This window comes from Artemia sp. Qi Xiang Cuo, chromosome 1 (genome assembly GCF_049724085.1).
Source record: "Artemia sp. Qi Xiang Cuo chromosome 1, ASM4972408v1, whole genome shotgun sequence".
NCBI lineage: Eukaryota > Metazoa > Arthropoda > Branchiopoda > Anostraca > Artemiidae > Artemia > Artemia sp. Qi Xiang Cuo.
Window position 1 is genome coordinate 11,615,881 of NC_142794.1, and position 22,272 is coordinate 11,638,152.

At 35.4% G+C, this 22,272-nt stretch overlaps 1 protein-coding gene across 1 annotated transcript; it reads left to right on the top strand.

The window, feature by feature from the left end:
• The first annotated feature begins 1,029 nt into the window (after nt 1-1,029).
• LOC148956006 (E3 ubiquitin-protein ligase NRDP1-like) lies at nt 1,030-20,498 on the top strand. Its single transcript, XM_089088935.1, has 3 exons — nt 1,030-1,178; nt 15,851-15,993; nt 20,282-20,498. Exons 1-3 carry the CDS (start codon nt 1,089-1,091, stop codon nt 20,496-20,498), a joined length of 450 nt encoding a protein of 149 aa, XP_088945061.1. The 5' UTR covers nt 1,030-1,088.
• Nucleotides 20,499-22,272: the final 1,774 nt, after the last annotated feature.

Here is a 22,272-nt window from a genome sequence, read left to right on the forward strand (position 1 = left end):
ATTGTGCTTTCGAACTAAAACAGAGAAAAAGAAACTTAAAATTACATGTTTTTAGCACGATTCATCACTGAAAGTTTTGTTTTCCTATTCTAACTCTGAACAAACGCTGAGTATCTCCTGTGTAGGATACTCCGCTCAACTGCAGTGTCTGTGACGGTTAACATGGACTTCGAAGTCAATTATTTGCCACCAGATTAAGTAGATTACGGTCATGAGTTCCTTATTGAACTTGCAAAATCTAACTGGCAGTATAGCTTGAACTGGCAGCATAGAACAGCGTATCCATAGGAGTTTTAAAGTTAAGAAAAAGAGTTCACAGGTGTTTAACCATTATGACGCATAAATCTTTAGCTAATAACAGATCAATTTTGGCGGATCACGCAAAATGGTTGTTCTTCCATGAAAGCAGAGCAGGATGAACCAGGAGTAAGCAAGCAAGGTAAAAGTAGAGCTAGATTAGGGGGCAAAACTTTTTCTGTGTTTAGCACAAAAGAACTATTTTAGCACTATTTCATCATGTGTAGCTCTGTAGCATGTGCTTTAATTTGTAGCACTTTCGTAATACGATTTTTTAATTTTGTCATCGACAAAATGATAAGAATTTTGTAAAAGGCTGAAGAATTAACAAAGAGTGTGGACTGTATTGGTTTCGAAAGATTTGTGTGAAGTTTATTTTACAAGGACCACTCTTTTGCCGTGTCCGTTTCAAAAGATTAGGGCTAAGTTTGAAATAACCGGACAGAAAAAAACTAATCTCAAACGTGGCTCCAGCTACGACATGTGCAAAAATGTTCCGACTTTAGCACCGAAAATTCGTTTGAAACACTCGAATTTGGTCAATTTTAGTACTTTTGGAGCTGACCATGATGGTAGTCTTGGTTTTCAAAGGACGGTCGTATTTTGGCGTGTTTTTTAAAGGCTCGGGCTTGTTTTGTTCCACTTTCTGGCAACACTGTATGGATAATGGACGAAAAACTCTTCACTTGCAGCAGTCGGAAGTTTACTGCACATCAAAGAAAGATAAATAACACGAAATCTGGTCACAAGGTCCTTGAAGACGTGAGGTGACCTCAAATCAACTCAACAAAATGGGACTAGATCCAGCAAGATTTTCTGGTGACATTGAGGAATTTTTTCTCTGTCCTATTTACTCATTTGTTTTGGAAGAACCTGTCCAGGTTTGTAGATTATACACACAACCAACTAACAGACTACCCATAGAGCAAAGGCTGCTTTAAATCTATTTTTTGTGAATAGGGCTAACCAACTAATAGAACTTGAATTGGTAAAAGGTAAAATTCTACTTTAGCTACTTTTGACTATCTTGGAAAGGGGTTAGGCTAGGAAAATAAAACTTTCTTTAATGGGTCTACAAGCTAAAGTAGCCCATGTCCTAGGAAGGTATTTTGAAGTAGGCCTACCTACCTCCACTCCTTCTCCCTCTAGAGGGCCCAGTAAATATCTACCAAATCATATTATTGAGTTAGGAATAAAGTGAATACACCATTTGATGCCTTTTTTTATGCTGATTACGAATATAATAAGCATTTCTAGGTCAATATATACCAAATCATAGGCTATTATTGAGTTAGGACTAAAGTGAATACCCCAATCGATGCCTTTTTTTATGTTGATTTTAGAAATAATAATCATTTCTAACGAAGATGAATTTAAGCCCCCCCCCCCCGAAATATGCCGATTCAGGGTTAGGCTAGGTTAGGTATAGCCTATATAGGGGGGGGGGACTGAAATCCAATTGTCAAATGACTCCCTGATTGCATGCTTCAATGGTGCATACACTGAAACATCAAGGGGTTGGAGACAATGGGGAGGAAAGGTTAGGAGGTGGATGCTATTATCTTTACAGAAAGAAACTACTTCTACTGAAATATGGCTTTCATGATTGTCAAACAAGAGTAAAACAGGATCTTTTTTGCTGGGTTTGACCTCTTTTAGAAAGTGTTCCATGGAACAAAGGAAATTGTCCAAAGTCATCCATCCACTGGGATGGGCTAAGCCAATGTATCCTGGTGGTCCATCTTGATACATCCTCTCTGGAGCTTTGACTCTTGGAAAAACAAACACTGGTGGAATTGTCTGACCAATTGCAGATACAAAGCATAGCATTGTGGTATTTTCCCCTCTTTCTGCTGACACAGTCTGTGCCACCTGTTTTGCTCCCCTTTTAGCAATCACCTTTGGGGCCTGAACAACTGTGGGTACTCCTGTTTCATCACAGTTCCAAATTCAACCAGGAGGAAAATGATACTTGCAATATAACTCCTGAAGATTTCTAAAGAAGACACCAATTACAATGGCGTTAAAGCCGGCAGCACGAGCCTGGCTTGTATTTTCGGGTTTTCTGATGGACAAACTGGCGTTCCGCTTGATGAAACCTCTTAGCCAATCCACTCCTGCTCTCTCATTCAGTTTCCAGTTTGATGGGAATTTTATCTTCAATGCTATTGCCCATTGGTAGGCTAACTTTCTTGTTGCATAGGGAGTCAGCCCATGGTCAAGTAGTGAGCATTTTTCGAGGTATGCTGCAAGCTCTTTCTCTTGTTTGGAAGTAAAAACAAACTTAGTGCTCTCCTGAACAATGTCATTGTCAAAATTGCTACCACTAGCACCACTCTGCTTGAGAATTTGCATTTTTGCCTTGTATCGTTTCACAGCATCCGCAAGGGTACTCTTCTTCAGGGAAAATTCTTCTGCTGTTGCTCGGAAAGACAACTTCCCATGTATAAATTGAATAACAGCATGCCTGACTAATTCCGGATCAGGAGGACCACTCCCCTTTCGAATGTAGGTGCAAACCATCTGTAAAAGAAAATTATAATTGTCAGAACTTCAAGAGAACAACATGGAAATTAACACAGGTCACGCCATGCTTTGAGGTGTGCTTTGAGGCATAGAATGGAAAGATGCCTGCATGCAGCGTAATGTTTAGTTTTACATTATAATACAAAACATTAAACAAAAAAACTTTAAAAAACCACATCAAACATTTGTTTATGTTAATTTTTCTTATGTTTCTACAAGTCGGACAAACATTTCGGGGGGTTTCAAACCCTCTACCCTCTTGGATACAGCCATAGACGCTACTGTTTATCTTTCTGATATAAGTAGGCATTGAACAAATGATTATTGTTCAACATAATAGTAAATCATTTAATAATAAGTATTATTTTTAAATATGATGGGTGAAAATGAATTGAACTGATCTGCATAGCTGTGAAGGTGTACTGTAAATCTAAGCTTATATATAATTCTCACATGACTCCTTTTGAATTATCACTGTCTAATTATAAGTTCCAATCACATATATTATAAAACTAAACATTATAATATATAAGACAATAATCCATTGAATGTATACAATTCAGAGTAGCCTATGTATTTTAAACAAGGAGGGGTGGGGGGTAAGGTTTATTGGTACCGTACACCAGTTAGAAAGTATTGAAGAATATTCGATTAAGATTAGCTTGAATATTTGTGCCATAGACAGTGACATGCCGAGACTATTTTAAACGCATAGACAGTCAAAAGTATACCTTAATTTTGGATAGAAATTAAAGGTTAAGCTTAGCCAAATCATAGAAAATGCTGTCCAATCTTGAACACAGGATCTTAAAGTTGGAACAAAGTATCTAAATAATAGGCAGACTTAATCTTGGACAACTTTGATTCAAGACAAAGATTGTTACACAGAGTAGTTATGTTTAAATAGGCTAGGCTGTAAGGCAAGGGGTAACTTTTGTCTAAAAGTTACCCCTGTAATAGTGTAAATGTTGAAAACAAAGTTTGATAGTCAAAACAAATCACTTCAGTTTCTCTATAAGATGACAGGAATACAGTCAATTTTACGAATATTCTGCTTCGAGCTACACATAGTTCCATTTTCCAACGTATGAAAGACTTCCGTCAGTACAGGGCGAAACCTGACACCACAAAAAGTGTCCGGAATCACCCCCAAAAAAGTGTCCAGAGTTACCCCATGTTGACGCCATTTTGAAATATTTTTTTCCGTAGATAACGGCCTGATATTTACTGATGAAAATTACCATACAAATAGCAGGGGTATACCTTGTCTGATCCTGCTAACTCACGGCTCAAGAGCTACAAAAACTTAGAAAATATTTGACAAATACTACATGTGTCAGGATTTCCAGCAAGCATATAAAAAACTTCCTTACCTCTTTTCTCGGCTGTCTCTTTTCTCCAAAATTTAAAACTTGCGCCAAATGAGCGTTACATGAAGGGCATCTAGCGTGAATTTTTTGAAAGGCTTAGCTCAAAAACTTTAGACGACATGTCAAATGTACGGAGTCGCCCCCGTGCGGTATTGCCCCTCTCTCCCCTGGGGGGGGGGGGGCTGAAATTAATTTCCGATAGAAATGCTTATTATATTTGTAATCAGCATAAAAAAGGCATCAAATGGTGTATTCAATATATTCCTAACTCAATAATATGATTTGGTAGATATTGACTGGGTCCTGACCTTTAAAAATATATATGTTACAAAAGTGAAACCTTGCAAAATAGATCTTGGTAAATTTATCCCAAATAAAATTATTGATTAATGAAAAAATGTAATACACTATTTTAGGCCCTTTTTTAGACGGTTAACGAACAAAATTAGCATTTCTAACGGAAATGATTTTCAGCCCCCCCCCCCCTAACAATGTCAATTCCGGGTTAGGTTAGGTATATATAGGGGGGGGGCGGAAATTAATATCCGATAGAAATTATTATTATATTTATAATCAGCATAAAAAAAGGCATCAAATGGTGCATTCACTTTAGTCCTAACTCAGTAATATGATTTGGTAGAACTTTACCTAGATCTTCTGCTTAAATGAAGTACAACAAAATTGGGTAAAATTCTTCTTTAGCTACTTTTGGCTATCTTGGAAAGGGGTTAATTTAGGAAAATAAAACTTTCATGGATGAGTTGGTCTACAGGCTAAAGTAGTACCTTATTTTTCAGTTTCTTTTTCTCTTGCTTTAGTTCTGAAAATGCAATTCCTGTTATTTGATTAGGATTTTAAGCAGTATCAATGTATTTTTTCAAAATTTAGGAAAGGCATTTGCATATCTTTAAACTCTTATAAATTGGGATTGAGGAAAGTTGCAAAGATGAAAACAATTTTGTTGTATGTCACTTAAGCAGAAGATCTATTTTGCAAGGGTTCACTTTTATAACATACAGATTTTAAAGGTTGTCAAAGGTCAAGACCCTCTAGAGGGAGGTGGAGTAGAGGTAGGTACTTCAAAATAGGAAAATTTGCAGGTGGCACAATAATTTAGCTAGGATACAAGTGAATACATCATTTGATGCCTTTTTTATGCTCTTTTATAATTCAGTAATTGCTTCCGTTGCAAATTGCATCTGGAGCCCTTAAAGGGGCCCCAAAGGTATTTTACTTTTGTAACCACAGAAAGAAGTTGTCAACAGTAGTTAAGTTATTGAAAAGTTCTTAAAAACATATCAGTAGTTTATAAATAAGTTATTCAAGGGTAGTATATTCCAAGAATACTTATTTATAACAATTCAAATCTCATTTGTTGGGCAACTCAAATATAAACTGTTTTCCTAATGTTTTAAGTTTTTCAAATGCCCTTGACAAAAAAAGCAGTGAATTTTGCAATTCAAAACTTTGTTATCGATAAGTCAGGGTATGTTCCAATTCAGGGTATATATTTGCACATTAGGGGGGGGGGAATTTCATGGTAACTTTGCAGTGGACCATATAATTTAGCTAGGATGAAAGTGAAAACATCATTTGTTGCTTTTTTATGCTCTTTCATAATTTGTATAAAAGGTAAAATTCTACTTTAGCTACAATATAAAATACCTTTGGGGCTCTTTTAAGGGCTGAAGATGCAATTTACAACAGAAGCAATTATTGAATTATGAAAGAGCATAAAAAAGGGCATCAAATGATGTAATCACTTTCATCCTAGCTAAATTATTGTGCCACCTGCAAATTTACCAAAAAACCTTCCTGGAACATACTTTAGCCTGTAGACCCATCCCTGAAAGTTTCATTTCCTAACCTAACCCCTTTCCAAGATAGCCTGCAATAGCTAAAGTAGAATTTTACCCTAGAATTTTCAGTCTGCATTTTCTTTATTTGGAATTGGAAATTTGCTAAGTAGTTAGCCTCTTGGGAAGGAATCATGTTAATCAAATTTGTTGTGGTATATATTTGCACATTGGGGGGGTGGGGTATATATTTTGTAAATAATAGGCTAGACTCCAAGAAATTCATGAATTTCTTAGAAAAACTGGAAAACCAAGGAAAGAAGTGAAAATAAAGGTTACACCCCCCCCCCCCCCCCTGCAAAATGTGTTAACTATAATTATTCTGCATATTATGGAGTAAGAATTGTTGGCTAATTTAAAGATTTGTATACATAGCCTATATACAGTCAAATTAGCCATCTTGTGGTATCCTGTGTCAAACATAACCCTAATAATATATGCCTTTGCTTTTTCTTGATATTAGTTCAGTAGGCTACTAAACCAGTTTCAATGGCTGCTAAACCTACTCAACACCCTGTAAAAACGGAGTAACAGTTCACATAAATGACTTACAAATAAAGTGAACATACCAATTGATAGCTTATTTATACTCTTTCCAATTGTTTTTCACAAATTCAATTTAAAGCCCAATATTAAAAGGACATTAAAATTCTAGACAAGCTACTTTTTGATATCTTGGAAAGGGGTTTGGTTAAGAAGATGAAACTTTGAAGGATGGATCTGCAGACTAAAGTATGTCCTGGGAAGGTATTTTGAATTAGGGGACTAAACCAGCAGGCCAACTGTTAGAACAATATTCAGTACTCCTGTATTAAATGTACTCTTATATAGGCTATACTGCAATTGAAACCAGTCACAAAAAAAAATTCTTGACAGGTTAATTGAAGACCACTATAGAGTAATGTAGATAAGTGCAAGGTTTTCCATTTTGGAAGAAACAACCCATGATGGCAATACTTTATGTCAGCAAATGCTGGTGTGAGACAACCACTTTCTGAGAGTACCTCTGAAAGAGATCTGGGGGTCATTGTAGACAAAGACCTTAATTTCAACTGCCACACCTGAGCTGCAGTAGCAAAGGCAAACCAAACTCTTGGTCTCATCAAGCGCACAATGAAAAGTTGATCCCCAGCAATAATCACAACACTCTACAAAAGCCTGGTGATACCAAGATTAGAATTTGGAATGTGTGTTGCCATACCAATTAATAAAACAGACCAGATGGCCCTCGAGTCTGTCCGAAGACAGGCATCTAAATGCATAAGGGGCTCAAAGATAAAGAGTACGCGTGCCAACTGCAGTGCCTTGAGTTACCAACTAACATACCATCAGCAAAGAGGTGATATCATAATGACTTACAAACTGCTCCAGTCTGATGACAAAGACTTATTCCAGCCTGAATCATCCAATCACCAAGAACCAGGGGTCATTCAGCAAAGCTTTTTCAGAAGTGTGCTAATACAAGGAAGAGGAACCATTTCTTCTCCAACTGCATCATAAGCCTTTGGAACAATGTAAGCAAAACAACAGTGAGTTCACCATCCATTGACAGTTTCAAAGTGAATCTTGATAAGGAATTGGAGACCAAATTATGGCTCACGCAATGGGATGAAGCTGATGTCCCGCAGCCCTATCATCACTAACTGGTGTATACACTGGACTTGTCCATATTGCTAGCAAGTACAATTTAAGTTAATTAACTAAGAAAACAGAACTTCCACTCTTCTAAACATATCTGACAGTAAACTTTGTTCCTTTTGACTTTAAGAACTCATCTAGCTCCATTGATGATCTGGTATAATTGGTTAAATGATCTTCAGGGATACATTGCCAATGCACTTGCCCCTCACACCCGGCACAAGTGACCCAAAGCACCCACAACCATTCCATGCTTCATGGCAATAAAGACAATACCAACTATTGCCACCATCACCAAAACTCATTACAAGCTTATTTCTACCTAAAGAAAAACAGACAATTGAGCTGAAGTATTATATCCTATGCCTGAAAAAAAGAAAGCTCAGTTAAACTACAAAGCTTAATCTGGCTTTTGTTAAGATTCTTTGACGTTTAGGGGGTGTTTCTCCCCTTTTTTGAACACAAAGTAAATTTTCTCCTGCTTGTAGCCTTTATTGGTGACACTAAACAACTTAAAGAAACTTAGATATTGAAAATTACCATTATAAGTCAATTCTTTTGATGTCGATTGGTATTAAAATTCCGTTTTTTTGTGTTTCAGTTACTATTGAGCCATGTCACAAAAACTACACTATTCCTCAAAGCTAATCAAATTTTCATCTAATTATTAATAATAATTCTATGCCTTACAAAAAAAACAATCCTCACTAAATTCCTAGATTGGCAAAACTTAGGCTCTGCTTTGTGTCAATAGATGCATCAATCTGAGCTAGAAGTTCTGCTGTACATTAAGCATGAGGAAGAAAAAGATGGACAGCTGCCATTCCTAAGGAAAATCAGTGAAGTATTTTCTTAACTTTTTTTGGGGGTGTCACTTTATTTGATGGTGGTTGGTAACTTGTTTAGTACCCTACCTACTTTTACTTCTTCTTCATCTAGAGGGCATTGATCTTTGGTGACCTTTAAAAATCTCTGTGTTTTAAAGTGAAACCATACAAATTAGACCTACTTGAATGAAATACAAGAAAAAAGTTTTCAGCTTCACAAATTTGCTGAATCCCAATTTATTATGCTTCAAAGATCTGCAAAACACATTTTCTAAATTTAGACAAAAACTATTGATATGGTTTAAAATTTCACTAATATAATAGGAATTGCATTTTCGAAATTAGAACCAGAGAAAAAGAAGTATGTGGTAGTGTGGTAAAGCGAGTTTCTTATATATGGTGGCTACAAGTCATGGGTGTATGGAGGGGGGCAGATGCCCCCCTTCCCTTACAACTTCATATTTACACTAGATATGGCTGAAAAAGTTTTCCTTTGTTCTTCATAAAAAAAATTCCGTCTTCTAGCTATCTATGTCAAATGCATCTTTAACTTCCTTATTTTTGTGTTATGTTATCTATTTTGTAAAGACCAGTATACAGAGTATCCATTTCTTATTTTAGTTCTTAAATCACAATTTTCCATTGTTGATAGGGAAGAATTCTGCATATCAGTCAGAAAGTAGTGTAAAATACTACCATAGATATGGTCAAGCATTTATGGAAATATGTATCTTGCAATCACTGCTCAAAATTTCTTATTGTTCAAAAACAAAACTTCTTATTGTTCTAATTAAACGACCCTGGTTAGAACTAGTTAATATGCAAGTATATATGGTCAAGGATGGAAAAAATGCTTCACTTGTTCAGATTTTGAAATCTGGCTCCAGAATCTGTCAATGAAGACCAAATTTTACCAATTTTGAGTTCTTGCTTTTTGAAAGACCCAATGCTCACACTTTTTGCCTCATCTGGTAACATTATCTCTGAATTCTTCATTTTTTGTTTATTTTTTGCACTTTTACCTGTGCTATCTAATTTTGCCAAAAATTTTAGTACAGAATTTCAATTTTTAGCCAAAAAAGAAATAACAAAATGTGTCAACAGCACACTGTACCAATCCCGCATTGGATTACAAACTAGTAAAATGTGTAGAATTGTCTTTAAATGAAAAGTAAACAATAAAGCCTAATATAGTTAATTTTATAAAGCAAATGCGATTCTTCCTAGAATTTGTATCTCAAATTCTAGGATAAACAGTTTTGTTGTTTTTTCGATTTTTTTCCCAAAGGGAATACCCAAAAATAGGCTGTTTCAAATGAGATACCCAAAAAATATTTTTCAAAATTTAGGGGGGGGGGTGCAGTTGCTCCCAACTTACCCCCTTCTTGATGAAGTGCATTGCAAAGTTTTGAAAAGTTCAATATTCAGTAACTGTTAATTTTCTTTTTACAGTTGAATTGCATGATGAGATTGGGCTACCTGCAGACACCAGACTATTATATAAAGAATATATGATAGCTATCAAGGAAATGGTTAGTTTTCAAACCCTCCCCTCTCCCTTATTTCTACAATATTTTTTCTTTTTCATCTTTCCATTCTCTCTTCATCTTCTTTTTCCACTCTTTTTGTCCAGGCCAACCCTTTCTAGTTTTTATAGCCACTCTTTATTCCATTTCTTGTTCTTTTTTTTCTGTGTATTTTACAGGTCTTTCTGTCCTGCTTTGGAGAGAGGGAGGGAGGAAAAGAGAGAGTAGAACATTTATTTTACCGTGTTTAAAATCTATCTATCAAATTTGGAATACAGGACCATAATCAATGGTTAAGGAATAAATATTCTATTAGTTTCAGAATTTAATGTTGCATTCAAAAATGCCTATAACAAACATTTCCTGTTGAACATCCTTCCCAAAATTTAGGAAATTGTTTATAATATGATTTTTACTATATTATTCATTGCATGGTATTCTGTCAATTAGTCTTCAAAAAGTTGTGGTAAATAGAAGCAGGGGCCAGCTCCTTTTTTCTAACTGTAGTCTAGACTGTATTCTGGTTACCTTAGGTAGTAACTCTATAATCTTCTTGTCAAAGGCTCTAATCTGTACTCTCTCCCATTTTTCTTGCTCTCTCTCTCTTTTCTTCTGATTTTCTTGTTTTGAATAGGCTTCTCTGTTTTGTTTCAGTTAGACATTTTTTGGAACAAAACTACCAAAAGGCTGAGAGAAACAGTTTTGCATAAACAGTCATTGTGGCTTTTCAACAGTTCGTGGTAACAAACTGTAAGTAAGGAGCAACCTGGCTCAATGGTAACCGAAACTCTAAAAAACGGAATTTTGATACCAATAGATACATCAAAAGAATCAGATTTTAATTCTGATTTAAAATATATAAGTTTCATCAAGTTTAATCTTACCCATAAAAAGTTACGCGCCTGAGAAAATGTGGCTGATTTTCGAGAAAAGGGGGAAAAGACCCCCTAAAAGTTGTAGAAACGTAATGAAAATCACACCATCATATTCAGTGTATCAAAGAACCGTACTGTAGAAGTTTCAAGCTCCTATCTACAAAAATGTGGAATTTTGCATTTTTTGCCAGAAGAAATATCATGGGTGCGTGTTTATTTGTTTTTTTTGTTTTTTTTTCCCCAGGGGTGATCGTATCGACCCAGTGGTCCTAGAATATTGTGGAAGAGCTCATTGGAGCGAAAATTAAAAGTTCTAGTGCCCTTTTTAAGTGACCAAAAAAAATGGAGGGCAAATAGGCCCCTTCCCACGCTCATTTTTTTTCCCAGTCACCCGATAAAAATTTTGAGATAGCCATTTTGTTCAGCATGATCGAAAATATGATAAATATGTCTTTTAGGATGACTTAATCCCCCGAAGTCCCCAGGGGGAGGGCTAAAAGTTATGAACTTTACCCAATGTTAACATTTAGTATTGGTTATTGGGAAGTTTACAGAAGTTTTCAGGAGGTTTTTTTTCTGGTAGTGGGAGGGAAGGGTGGGCCGGGGGTTATGTTGGAGGATCTGTCCATGAAGGAAGTTTTCATGGGGGAAGGGGAATTGCCATGAAGGGGGCGCCGGACTTGCCAGCATTATTTATTGGTTATTGGGAAGTATACAGACATCTTCAGGAAGGATTTTTTTCTGGAGAATGGGGCTGGAGGAGGGGGTTACTCGGGAGAATCTTTCCGTAGAGGTAGTTTTTTTGGAGTAAGGGACATTCCTATGAAGGGGGCTCCGGATTTCCAAGCATTATTTAAAAAACAATCAGAAATTAAATTTTTAAAAAACAAGTTTTTTTCATCTGAAAATAAGAAGCAACATTAGAACTTGAAACGAACAGAAGTTATAACGTATATGAGGGGGTTCTCCTCCAAGTCAATACCTCGCTCTTTACGCTACAGTTTTTTTTAGTGCTTTCAAAAGAGCTATATATTCTAACTAAACGGTCTTTGTGATTCAGGGGTTTGTGAATTAAATTTGTTTTTAACTTTTAACTTAAAAAGCGAGGTATTGACTAAGGAAAGAACCCCCTCATATACGTCATAACATATACGTAATAAAAAAACAAGCGATGCGGCTCAATAGTAATCAAAACTTTTAAAAATTTTTATGTCAATAAATCTATCAAAAGAATGGGTTTATAATGCTGATTCTAAATATATAAATTTTATTAAGTTTAGTATTACTCATTAAAGGCTACGAGCCTGAGAAAATTTTCCCGATTTTTTAAAGAGGGGGAAACATCCCCTACAAGTGAAAGAATTTTAATGAAAATCACACCGTCAGATTCAGCGTATCAGAAATCCTATTACATAGGTTTGAAGCTCATATCTGCAAAAATCTGCAACTTTGTATTTTTTGCTAGAAGAAAAATATACGAATATAGAAGTTAGTTACGTATGTTAATTTGTAAATAACGTCATAACCAAATTTAGAGACATCCATTTAGCAAAAGAAAAGTATCATTTTTATGCAAATTTTGTTTACTTATTCAATGACGGTGAGCCAAAATAAAAGTTGCATTAACTAAAAAACGATCAGAAATTAAATAAAAAAAAAAGTTTTTTAAACTGAAAGTAAGGAGCGACATTAAAACTTAAAACGAACAGAAATTATTCCGTATATGAAATGGGCTGTCCCCTCCTCAACGCCTCGCTCTTTACGCTAAAGTTTTTTATTGTTTAAAAAAAATAGGGTTGTGAGAAAGTAAAACTAGCGTAAAGAGCGAGGCGTTGAGGAGGGGACAGCCCCTTTCATATACGGAATACTTTCTGTTCGTTTTAAGTTTTAATGTCGCTCCTTACTTTCAGTTTAAAAAACTTGTTTTTTTTATTTAATACTGGATAAACCGACTTTTGTGACTTTTAGCAGGGCTAAAGAAAGCAATATAATTGTTAATTTTACAAGACTAATTAAAAGAGAAATATGCTATCATGGCTCTATCTGATATTTTCAGGGGGGCTGTATTGTCAGAATAGCAACCAAGATATTTAAAAATAGCATAAGAAGGAATAATTTAGTCCTACTTTTATTTCATTAGGATGTTTCAGAAAATTCTTGGAGAAATAGATCTCAAAATATACAGCATTTGTTCTGAAGGGGTCAGCCACTAAAATAGAAACTTTGGAATAATTAAAAAATGGAAAACAATGTAATAAATACTGCTCACTCAAATTTGATGGCCCTTGTGTTTCAGGAGTTGTTCCTAAAGAATTGGGGTAAATTTCAAACTTTCATTTAAGGAGCAAGGGCTGAGGAAGAGGGCAGCTTCCCTCACAATATGGACTAGTATTTTTTTGTTTTATTATGTTTTTATTTAATTTCTTATCATTTTTCAAAGTATGCCGGGAAACCCCTCATGTCCTAGTGTAAAATTTCCCTTGGTAACCTTTCTCCTCCAAAAAATTCCCGGTGGATATTGCCGTTTTGGTCAGATTACCCTCCTCAAAGCACAACCTTCCAAAAAAAAAATTATTTGCTTAGCTGATATAAAAGCGTTTGCTAGAATCGACGTTTACATGAACATGGAGTATTTAGCCTATTTTGACCAACCCCCACCCTCCCAGGGAGTTTTACAGTTTAAAAAGATTTTCTTTATATTTCATGTATATGAGGGATATAGCCCCTCCCCCTCGCCCCCAACTTTATGAGTTAAAGCAGATCTAAATTTTTCTGGAAAAGAAGGATAATTTTACCTGTGTTCAGCTTTTTTTCTCTCTAATACGACTTATCCTTTTGAATCATAGCTTTTCAATCTGTTCAATTTCCCAATTGAAATTCTTTTCAGCTATAGAATTTACTATTCTGACAACATCTCCTACCCCCTCCCTAATGGCCCCAGATATAGGTCTAGGCAATAAGACTAAAGGAAAACTGTACTAACAAAGTCCTTACTGTATAATACGTGAGGGTAACTTAATATATAAAATAATTTTGGTGGCTCCACAGAACGAAATTTGTTGATAAAATAAAAGTACGAAATAAAATAAAAGCATTAGGTTTCTTATTTTATGCTCTTTTCAAGTATGATGTTGATATTACTTATAAAGCATAATACACCTCCTGATGGTTCCAGATATAGCCAAAGGATATACAAAAAACTAAAAGAAAGAACCAATGCAATGCAATCCTTAATTCATGCTATGCCGCATGTTCCTATTCTTTCCATTAATATTGGCGTTTAAAATTATTTCAAATAGGCTAATATTGTATCCACAATTCAATTTTACAACACTTCACAAGATTATTAACAACAAGAAACATTTGATTAAGGCTATATGTGGGACCATTAGGAGGAGAAAGGTGTATTGTCAGAGAAAATAATACTATATTCGGAAAGGGTATTGATACAAAAGTGATTTGTCCTTTAATTTTGTAGCTACAATCCAGTTGTTCACCAGTAAACCATGTCCAACTCGGTAAACACCTGTCAAGCTCAGTTCTAAAGATAAATCCTTTAGAAAGAAATCTAGGAGTGCTAAATGATGAACAACTAAAGTTCCATGGTCACTTGTCAATTTTTTGTAATCATTTGTCATTGTCAATTTGTCAATTTTTTTTATCATTTGATTAAGGTCATTTGTCAATTTTTTTGAGCAAATTCAAGTCCTGGTTTTCCAAATGGACCATAACTTCCTACTCGTCTACAATCTTTCTAAGGCTATAATCAGCCTTATTTTGAAATTTGGACCATGCCTTACCTCCTCTTCTTTTGAGAAGAATACTAGCCTAATCAAAGAAGTTCAGTGGTATGTCATGAAGTATATAGCTGGCCTACACAATCTTCTAAACAACAAGAGAACTTAATGCTTGCAGATGCCAACTTTTGTTTTTAAATGCCACCATGGAGACATAATGCTGGCCAGCAACTATAATGTACAACTAATTAACCCCCTTTGCCAAACATTTAAGTCAACACCATACAAGAGGTTACTTCCAAAAACTGTCAAACTGCCCTGTCAATGTTCAAGAGTGGCAATATTTCTTCTCTGAACATGTCAACAACTGGAATAGCCTCAAAACTAAAACAGTGATTTTCCCCATAATTGTTTTTCAAGTCTAGACTTATTGAGTCTTATAATATTTTAAACTTGTCAATGAATTTAATAATAATTCTACCCTTGTGAAAAGTGTTGCCTCCTTCTTATCAATCATAAGTGGTTAAATATCTGAATCATTATTCTAATCCTGTCCTATAATATGTCAATAGTACAAACAACAATGTCAAAGGGTACATATGGAAGTAAGGCTAAACAGAATTCAATAAACAAGAATAATAAAATAATTAATTTGAATAAAAGGAAAACATAATAATGACATTATAATGCCATGACAAAATATTCCTCTACTTAATAACTTGCTGCAGTGCCAAACTGCCCTAGGCCAATGCAGCTGCACAATCTTTTACTGTATCCCAATCTATTCAAAATTTCTCTGTACTCCCAACCAAAAAGTTCCAATTTCCTTTAAAGTCTATTAAATAACATTTTCACAGTTTATAGAACTTTCATTGTGGCTCATACACCTTCTTGCATTTTTTACAAGTAGCTAACTTTCAGTAGTCAAATTCATATTCTCCCATAAATTAAACAGGCAGCACTAATCTCTTCATCATAACACCCCATCAAAAAACCTTTGTAGTCATTTTATCATCTTTTTGTTACTTTGCTCCTTATATTAACAGAGTGGAGCTTCATCAGACAAATGTACTGCACTGGGTTTCAGGATGTACTTGTATCTAGTTTGCTTTTTGTAACTGGGGGATTCAATTGATTGTACTTCAATTCTGAATATGCCTACATATGCCTCTGTATAATTATTATCTTTATATTTAAGGGACCATGGTGTGAACATAAATTTTGTAAAAGCTGCATTACTGAGTGGCTAAAGAATAACAAGACTTGTCCTTTAGACAACGAGCATTTAACAGTTGAAAAACTGATGCCTGCTGATAGGTTGCTGAGGAATTTGCTTTCTAGGTATTTATTTATTTCAATGTATTACAAATATGTACATAGGCTACTGATTTCTAAAAGACCTCAGAAAGGATGGGTTTTTAAAGTTAATTTTTTACCTTTTCTTCCTTGCAACCCTGCTTTAAAAAGTGTAAATGTTCAATCAGTTTTTCATGCTGATTTGTGTAGATCAACTTGTTTTGCTAAAGCTTCACCGGATTGCTGTGAAAATACGATTTTTCTGTATATACACTGTTTCTAAAATGTGCTTTAGGAAGTTTTGTGCAGATGCACTGTTTTAAACCAATAGATATATAATAGGCAGCTTTGACCGCCCAATTTTCTTTTGATACTAATTATATTCAATAAATCAATAGAATGGGACATTAACCACTTTAACAAGGTCTGAAACCAAGTCACACTCAGGCATTTCTAGCTGAAACTGCTTGCTACTTGGGGTTATTACAGAAATCAGCTTTTTTGACAATGTTGAATTTCGTATCAGAGTTTATGCCTATAGCACTGATTTTTCTAGGTGGTAAGGGGGTATTCAATCTGAATTTCGATTTCAAGCAAAGTCGCAGTCTATATAGGGATCGTCAGTCTGTCCTAATTTTCACTGATTTTCTTTCTTTTTCAAAGCGACCTTCAACTATGTTATGTCATGTAGGTCACAAGGAAAGTTCTGAGTTCCTTTTAAATTTTTCGTTGTCTGAAATCTTTGCGTGCCTTTTTTAGGCAAGTTATGTTTGATTTAGAGGTAGCCACAACTGACTTAAATTCCTCTATATGTCATAAATGCCTCCCTGGCATGCATTTTACTTTCAATATTTCCTTGGAGTCTGTCAGCAATCATGTGTGCATGTCCTTTAATCAAATAGCAAAGTGTCACTAACAATATTTAGTCCCATAGTTCACAAGGAGTTCGTGAGCAGTGATCAGTACAATGTTCTCATTGGATCCTATTTATGGTGATACCTCTGCATAGAACACTTATTCTGTGGAACTTTAGTTAAATTGATTAAACTTTCATTTAACTTCATTAACTTTAATTAAAAATGCAGCCTTGTCATTGGTCCTTCAAATATACTGGTTTGGGCTAGTGAATTTTTGGAGCCTTTGATCAGTCTGTCAGATACACTGTTTTTGGCTAGTGACTGTTTTGGACCCTTTTGATTGGTTCATCAGATACATTGTTTTGGATTTGGAAGTCAAGTCAAACAGTAGATAACCTGTAAGATTGAGCTTACAATCATCGAAACAATAGGAGATACAACAGTACACCAATGTATACTTCATATATACACATTGATTCAGCACAAAAAGTTACATAACAAGCCACCCTTACCTCAAATCAAGAGAGGGTACAGACAGGGGCGTCCCGAGGTGGGGGCGTGGAGGGGCGTGCCACCCTCCCCCCCCCCCACTTTTTTGGCATTCGGTAAAATTTTTGCCGAAGGCAAAACTTTCGGCAGACATTTTGAAGAATCGGCCGAAATTTAGCAAAATTTTTGATTTCTGCAGAAAATTCGGTAAAATTTAGGAAGAACGCCCCCCAATAAAATGAACCTCAGGACGCCCCTGGGTACAGATACACTGTTTTGGGATGAGACAGCCAAGGTAATACGGGAGCAAATTGTTTAAGTCTGTTTATATAAACTCATTGATTCCATTTTTCTTGTTTGATGTGTAGTGGATGTTTACCTGCTTGTGTATTGTTGCGCTTTTCAATATTATCAAACATATTTATAGGTAATTAATACATGATCTGAAACCAAGGTGATAAGTGTGTATGTTCAAGCTGTAATTTTGAAATTTTGTCATTCTTTCTTTTAAATGAAAAAAAAACAGAATTTTCTCTTAGAAACAAAAAAGCCTTTAAGTAGCTTTCGAAAAGATTAGACCATTTCGTAGTCTCTCACCATCCTTAAACATTCATCATGTTGATAAACTATTAGCATACACGTTAAATCATAGGCAGCGCAATCGTGCTGCCTATGTAAATAACGACGGCACAATGTATTTTTTTTTTTTTTTTTCTTTAGAACAGGGCACTTCGTATCGAAAGAGTTGTCGTAGAAACTTGGAAAAGGGCTCATTCGATTGGAAATTGGAATGGCTATTGCCCTTTTTAATAGTCGAAAGTGATTGGAAGGCAACTTAACACCCCTTCCACGCCCACCATTTCCCCAAACACATGCCATAAAAATTTTGAGATAGCCTTTTATTTCAGCGTAGTTGATTTCCAGATAGAAATTATGTTTTTGAGAAGGACACTCCCCCACAGCCCTCAGGGCAAGGGTTGTAAGTTATCCAATCAAAATTTTGAGATAGGCATTTTGTTCAACGTAGTTGAAAGTTCTGGAAATTAGGTCTTTGAGGATGACAACCCCCCACAGTCCTCAGGGCTGTAAGTTGTGCCCTGGGGGTATATAAGGTCCTTATAGAAAGCGTTGTTGTAGAAACTTCAAAAAGGGCTCATTTGATTGGAATTTGAAGTGGCTAGTGCCGTTTTTCATAGTCGAAAGTGATTGGAAGCCAACTAACACCCCTTCCACACCCTCCATTTATCCAAACACATTTAATCAAAATTTTGAGATAGCCATTTTGTTCAAAGTAGTTGAAAGGTTCGGAAATTATATCTTTGAGGATGACACTCCCCCCAGAGCACTCAGGGTAAAGGTTGTAAGTTATGCCCTGGGGGCATATAAGGTTTTTGTTGGAAGCTTTGTCGTAGAAACTTGAAAAAGGGCTCATTCGATTTGAAATTCAAAGGGCTAGTGCCCTTTTTAATAGTCGAAAGTGATTGGAGGGCAACTGACCCCCCTCTCACGCCGACCTTTTCCTCAAACACTCAGCAAAATTTTTAGATATCCATTTTATTCAACATAGTTAAAAGTTTTAGAAATTAGGTCTTTGAGGATAATAACCCCCTCAGAGCCTTCGGGGAAAGGGTTGTAAGTTATGCCCAGGGGGCATATAATGTTTTTACAGATAGTGATATTGTAGAAACTTCAAAAAGGGTTCATTCGATTGGAAATTAGAAGGGCATGTGCTCTTTTTAATAGTCGAAAGGGATTGGAGGACAACTAACACCTGTCTCACACCCACCATTTCTCCAAACACATCCAATCAAAATATTGAGATAGCCATTTTTTTGACGTAGTTAAAAATTCCGGAAATTATGTTTTTGAGGATGACACTCCCCCCACAGCCGTCAGGGCAAGGATTGTAAGTTATGGCCTGGGGGCATATAAGGTTTTTTTCAATGAAAGCGTTGTGTGAAACTTCAAAAAGGGATTATTCTATTGGAGATTGAAACGGCTAAGTGCCCTTTTTAATAGTTGAAGGTGATTGGAGGGCAACTAGTCCCCCTATCACGCCCACCTTTTCCCCAAACACATCCAATCAAGGGTTGTAAGTTATGCCCTGGGGCATATAAGGTTTTTATAGAAAGTGTTGTTGTAGAAACTTCCAAAAAGGTTCATTCTATTGGAAACTCAAAGGGCTAGTGCCCTTTTTATTGTCGGAAGTGATTGGAGGGCAACTAACCCCCCTCTCACGCCCACCATTTCCCCGAACACATCCAATCAAAATTTTGAGATTGCAATTTTGTTCAACGTAGTTGAAAGTTCTGGAAATTTGGGTCTCTGAGGATACCCCCCCCCCCCCGCCCTCAGGGCAAGGGTTTTAAGTTATGCCCTGGGGGCATTTAAGGTTTTTATTCAAAGCGTTGTTGTAGCAACTTCTATACAAATGAATGTGCATTGTCAGTTTAATATACATATACTGATATTTTGTAATCAAAATGTTAATATTATTTGATTTATTAAAGTCATAAATGTAAAAACATTTATATTTTTTAAGTAAAGTGCAAATTATGTTCTGACCTTGGAAAGGCATAGGGGGTTTGAGCCCTACTCATGTTAGTTTCTGCTCGTTTGGAGTTTCATTTATTTATTGATGCTGATTTGTGGTAGTTTCACGCTTGGTAGATTATTTGATTTTATTTTTGCTCATTTTTTGTTTAATGGAGTTCTTTACTTTTCTTTGAAAAACTTATTTTGTTGAAAAAGTTTTTTTTAATTAATTTTTATCACCAAGATACTGGTTAGGTCTCTACATGCTGTAATTTACAGGTTGCTGTAAAAAAAAAAAAAAAAAAAAAACTTTAAGGAAGATTTTACGATTATCGTAACTGTCATAGATGGTTCTCAAAGTTTGAAAATGTTATTATTGCTTTAAGCTATTTAAACTTGGCTATCCTGAGTAAAATCATTCAAATTTTCAACAGATATTTCTTTTTACGTAGATTAACCTTGAGCTGTAGCAACCAGACACATGGATGTCCTGCCTTATTGACTTTGGAAAGACTTCCGAACCATCTTCTAGAATGCGATTTCAATCCGAAACGACTTGTTACTTGCCAATCAGGATGTGGAAGTTCTACAGCTAGACAAATTGAGGCAGTTCTAAAACTGGACAACTGGACAGAGAATCAGGTGATTCTTTATTGTTCAGTGGTGTAAATTCATAGAAATTTAGAGGGGAGGCAAAATGTGTTTCAAAATCTAGGGTTGGGGGCATTTTTTTTTCTCTGAAAATGTAGAAAAAAAACTTTTTGAATGGTACTAATGAAAAAGTTATTTATCGAAATCTTAAAGGGGGGAAAATGTTCCCTTGTTCCTCTGAATTGAGTTCACTGTTACTATTTACCATTGGATACTAAATTACTTTGTATAGTGGCCATGTAGGTGTGACTATCGACATGTTAATGACCCATAAATTTTTGACTAATAATTAATAGTCAAACTGTTATTTATCGTCATGAAAAGGCAGCGTGGTCCTCGAAAATACCTAATTAGTAAATGCTTTTAATTAACGTTTCTTTTAAATTGAGCTTAAAATTTGACTGAATTTTATTAAATCTAAGTTTTATGATATTAACAAAAGTTTTTAATTGATAAAGTTTTTTTTTTATTTTGCTATATAACATGAGCAATGCTTTTTTAAAACTAACACGAAAGAAAAAGAAACTTGGCACGATATAAACTTGGCTTAGAGACTTGGCACATACAAGTACATGTTATTTTTTGCTTTTTTGAAAAAATTTGCACCTATCGTTTAGACACTTCTCTTACTGATCGGTTTTTTCATCGGTTTTCTCATGCGTCCGAATGGACCATAATATTGAAACTGTGAACACTGTGAATGGAGTTGAAGCATAATTTCCCAGTATCTGGTGTTCAGAAGAAAAAAAATCATTTAAACAATTTTAGTTTTAACTTACTGAACCAGTTTATGAAACATTTGGGAAAGACTTCCTCAAACGGTTCTAGGCGTTTACCCCGCCCCCCCCCCCCCCCGCGTGGAAAATACACCCCCTTCGATCAGTTTTTGATCCCTCTCCTTATCTAAATATTCTGAAATCACAATCTATGTAAAGAATAAAGACAAATTCTGAAATCCCAATCTTGAGAATTTTACAACAGCTGCACACATGGAAAACAACTACATTTCTTCCCGTTTTTCCTTTTCCTTTTTATACACTATCTTGTCTTCATCGAACATATATTTTTTATCCCCAATAGCCAAGGATTCATGTGATTTTTTTGTTTTAGTGTTATTATTTATATTCCTTCCTTTTTATAATTTATTTCTTCAGTCAGTAAATTGACGAGTAATGAATCAATAATAATAATAATAATCGTGGCAGCAGCGATAACTGCAACCTAGTAAAGAGAAAACCACAGCCAATAGTAACCGAGAAAAAACGTTTTAAAGAATCTGTATACACATAGTATGTTTTGATTTAGTTCAACTTTCTCATCTACGTTTCCTCAAATTTTCACCTCAATATCCTCAGCTTTAGTAGTAGTCGCTACAAAACAGTAGTTGTAGCAGTAGTAATAGCATGCAAATATTACATTTTTGGTTCCTGAGTTACACTCTTTTGACAACCTATATGCACCTAACGTGATTGGATTTAGTTTAATACTCCGCTAAATATTTAACCTGAATTCCTTTGGTCTTTTTGAACAATAAAATCAAACATGCCGAGCGCTCGTCCGTCCTACGGGTCTGATACCCTCTCTAGGCAATCGGGCCACATTCATACCCTCTTTCCCAATATAACAGACTATGTGTAAACAATAGGCAAATTGCATAACTTAAAGCCCTTGCTCTGAGGGCTCTGGGACGTTGACATCCCCAGAGAAATAATTACTTTATCTTTCAACTATATTGAACAAAATTATTATCTCAAAATTTTGATTGGATGTGTTTGGGGAATTAACGAGCGTA

Bases quoted from the DNA above. Each gene is read 5' to 3' on its own strand.
- LOC148956006 (XM_089088935.1), top strand. From the start codon at position 1,089: ATGGGACTAGATCCAGCAAGATTTTCTGGTGACATTGAGGAATTTTTT. The intron at 1,179-15,850 runs GTTTGTAGATTA...TTTATATTTAAG, and splicing joins TTTTGGAAGAACCTGTCCAG to GGACCATGGTGTGAACATAA. The intron at 15,994-20,281 runs GTATTTATTTAT...CTTTTTACGTAG, and splicing joins CTGAGGAATTTGCTTTCTAG to ATTAACCTTGAGCTGTAGCA.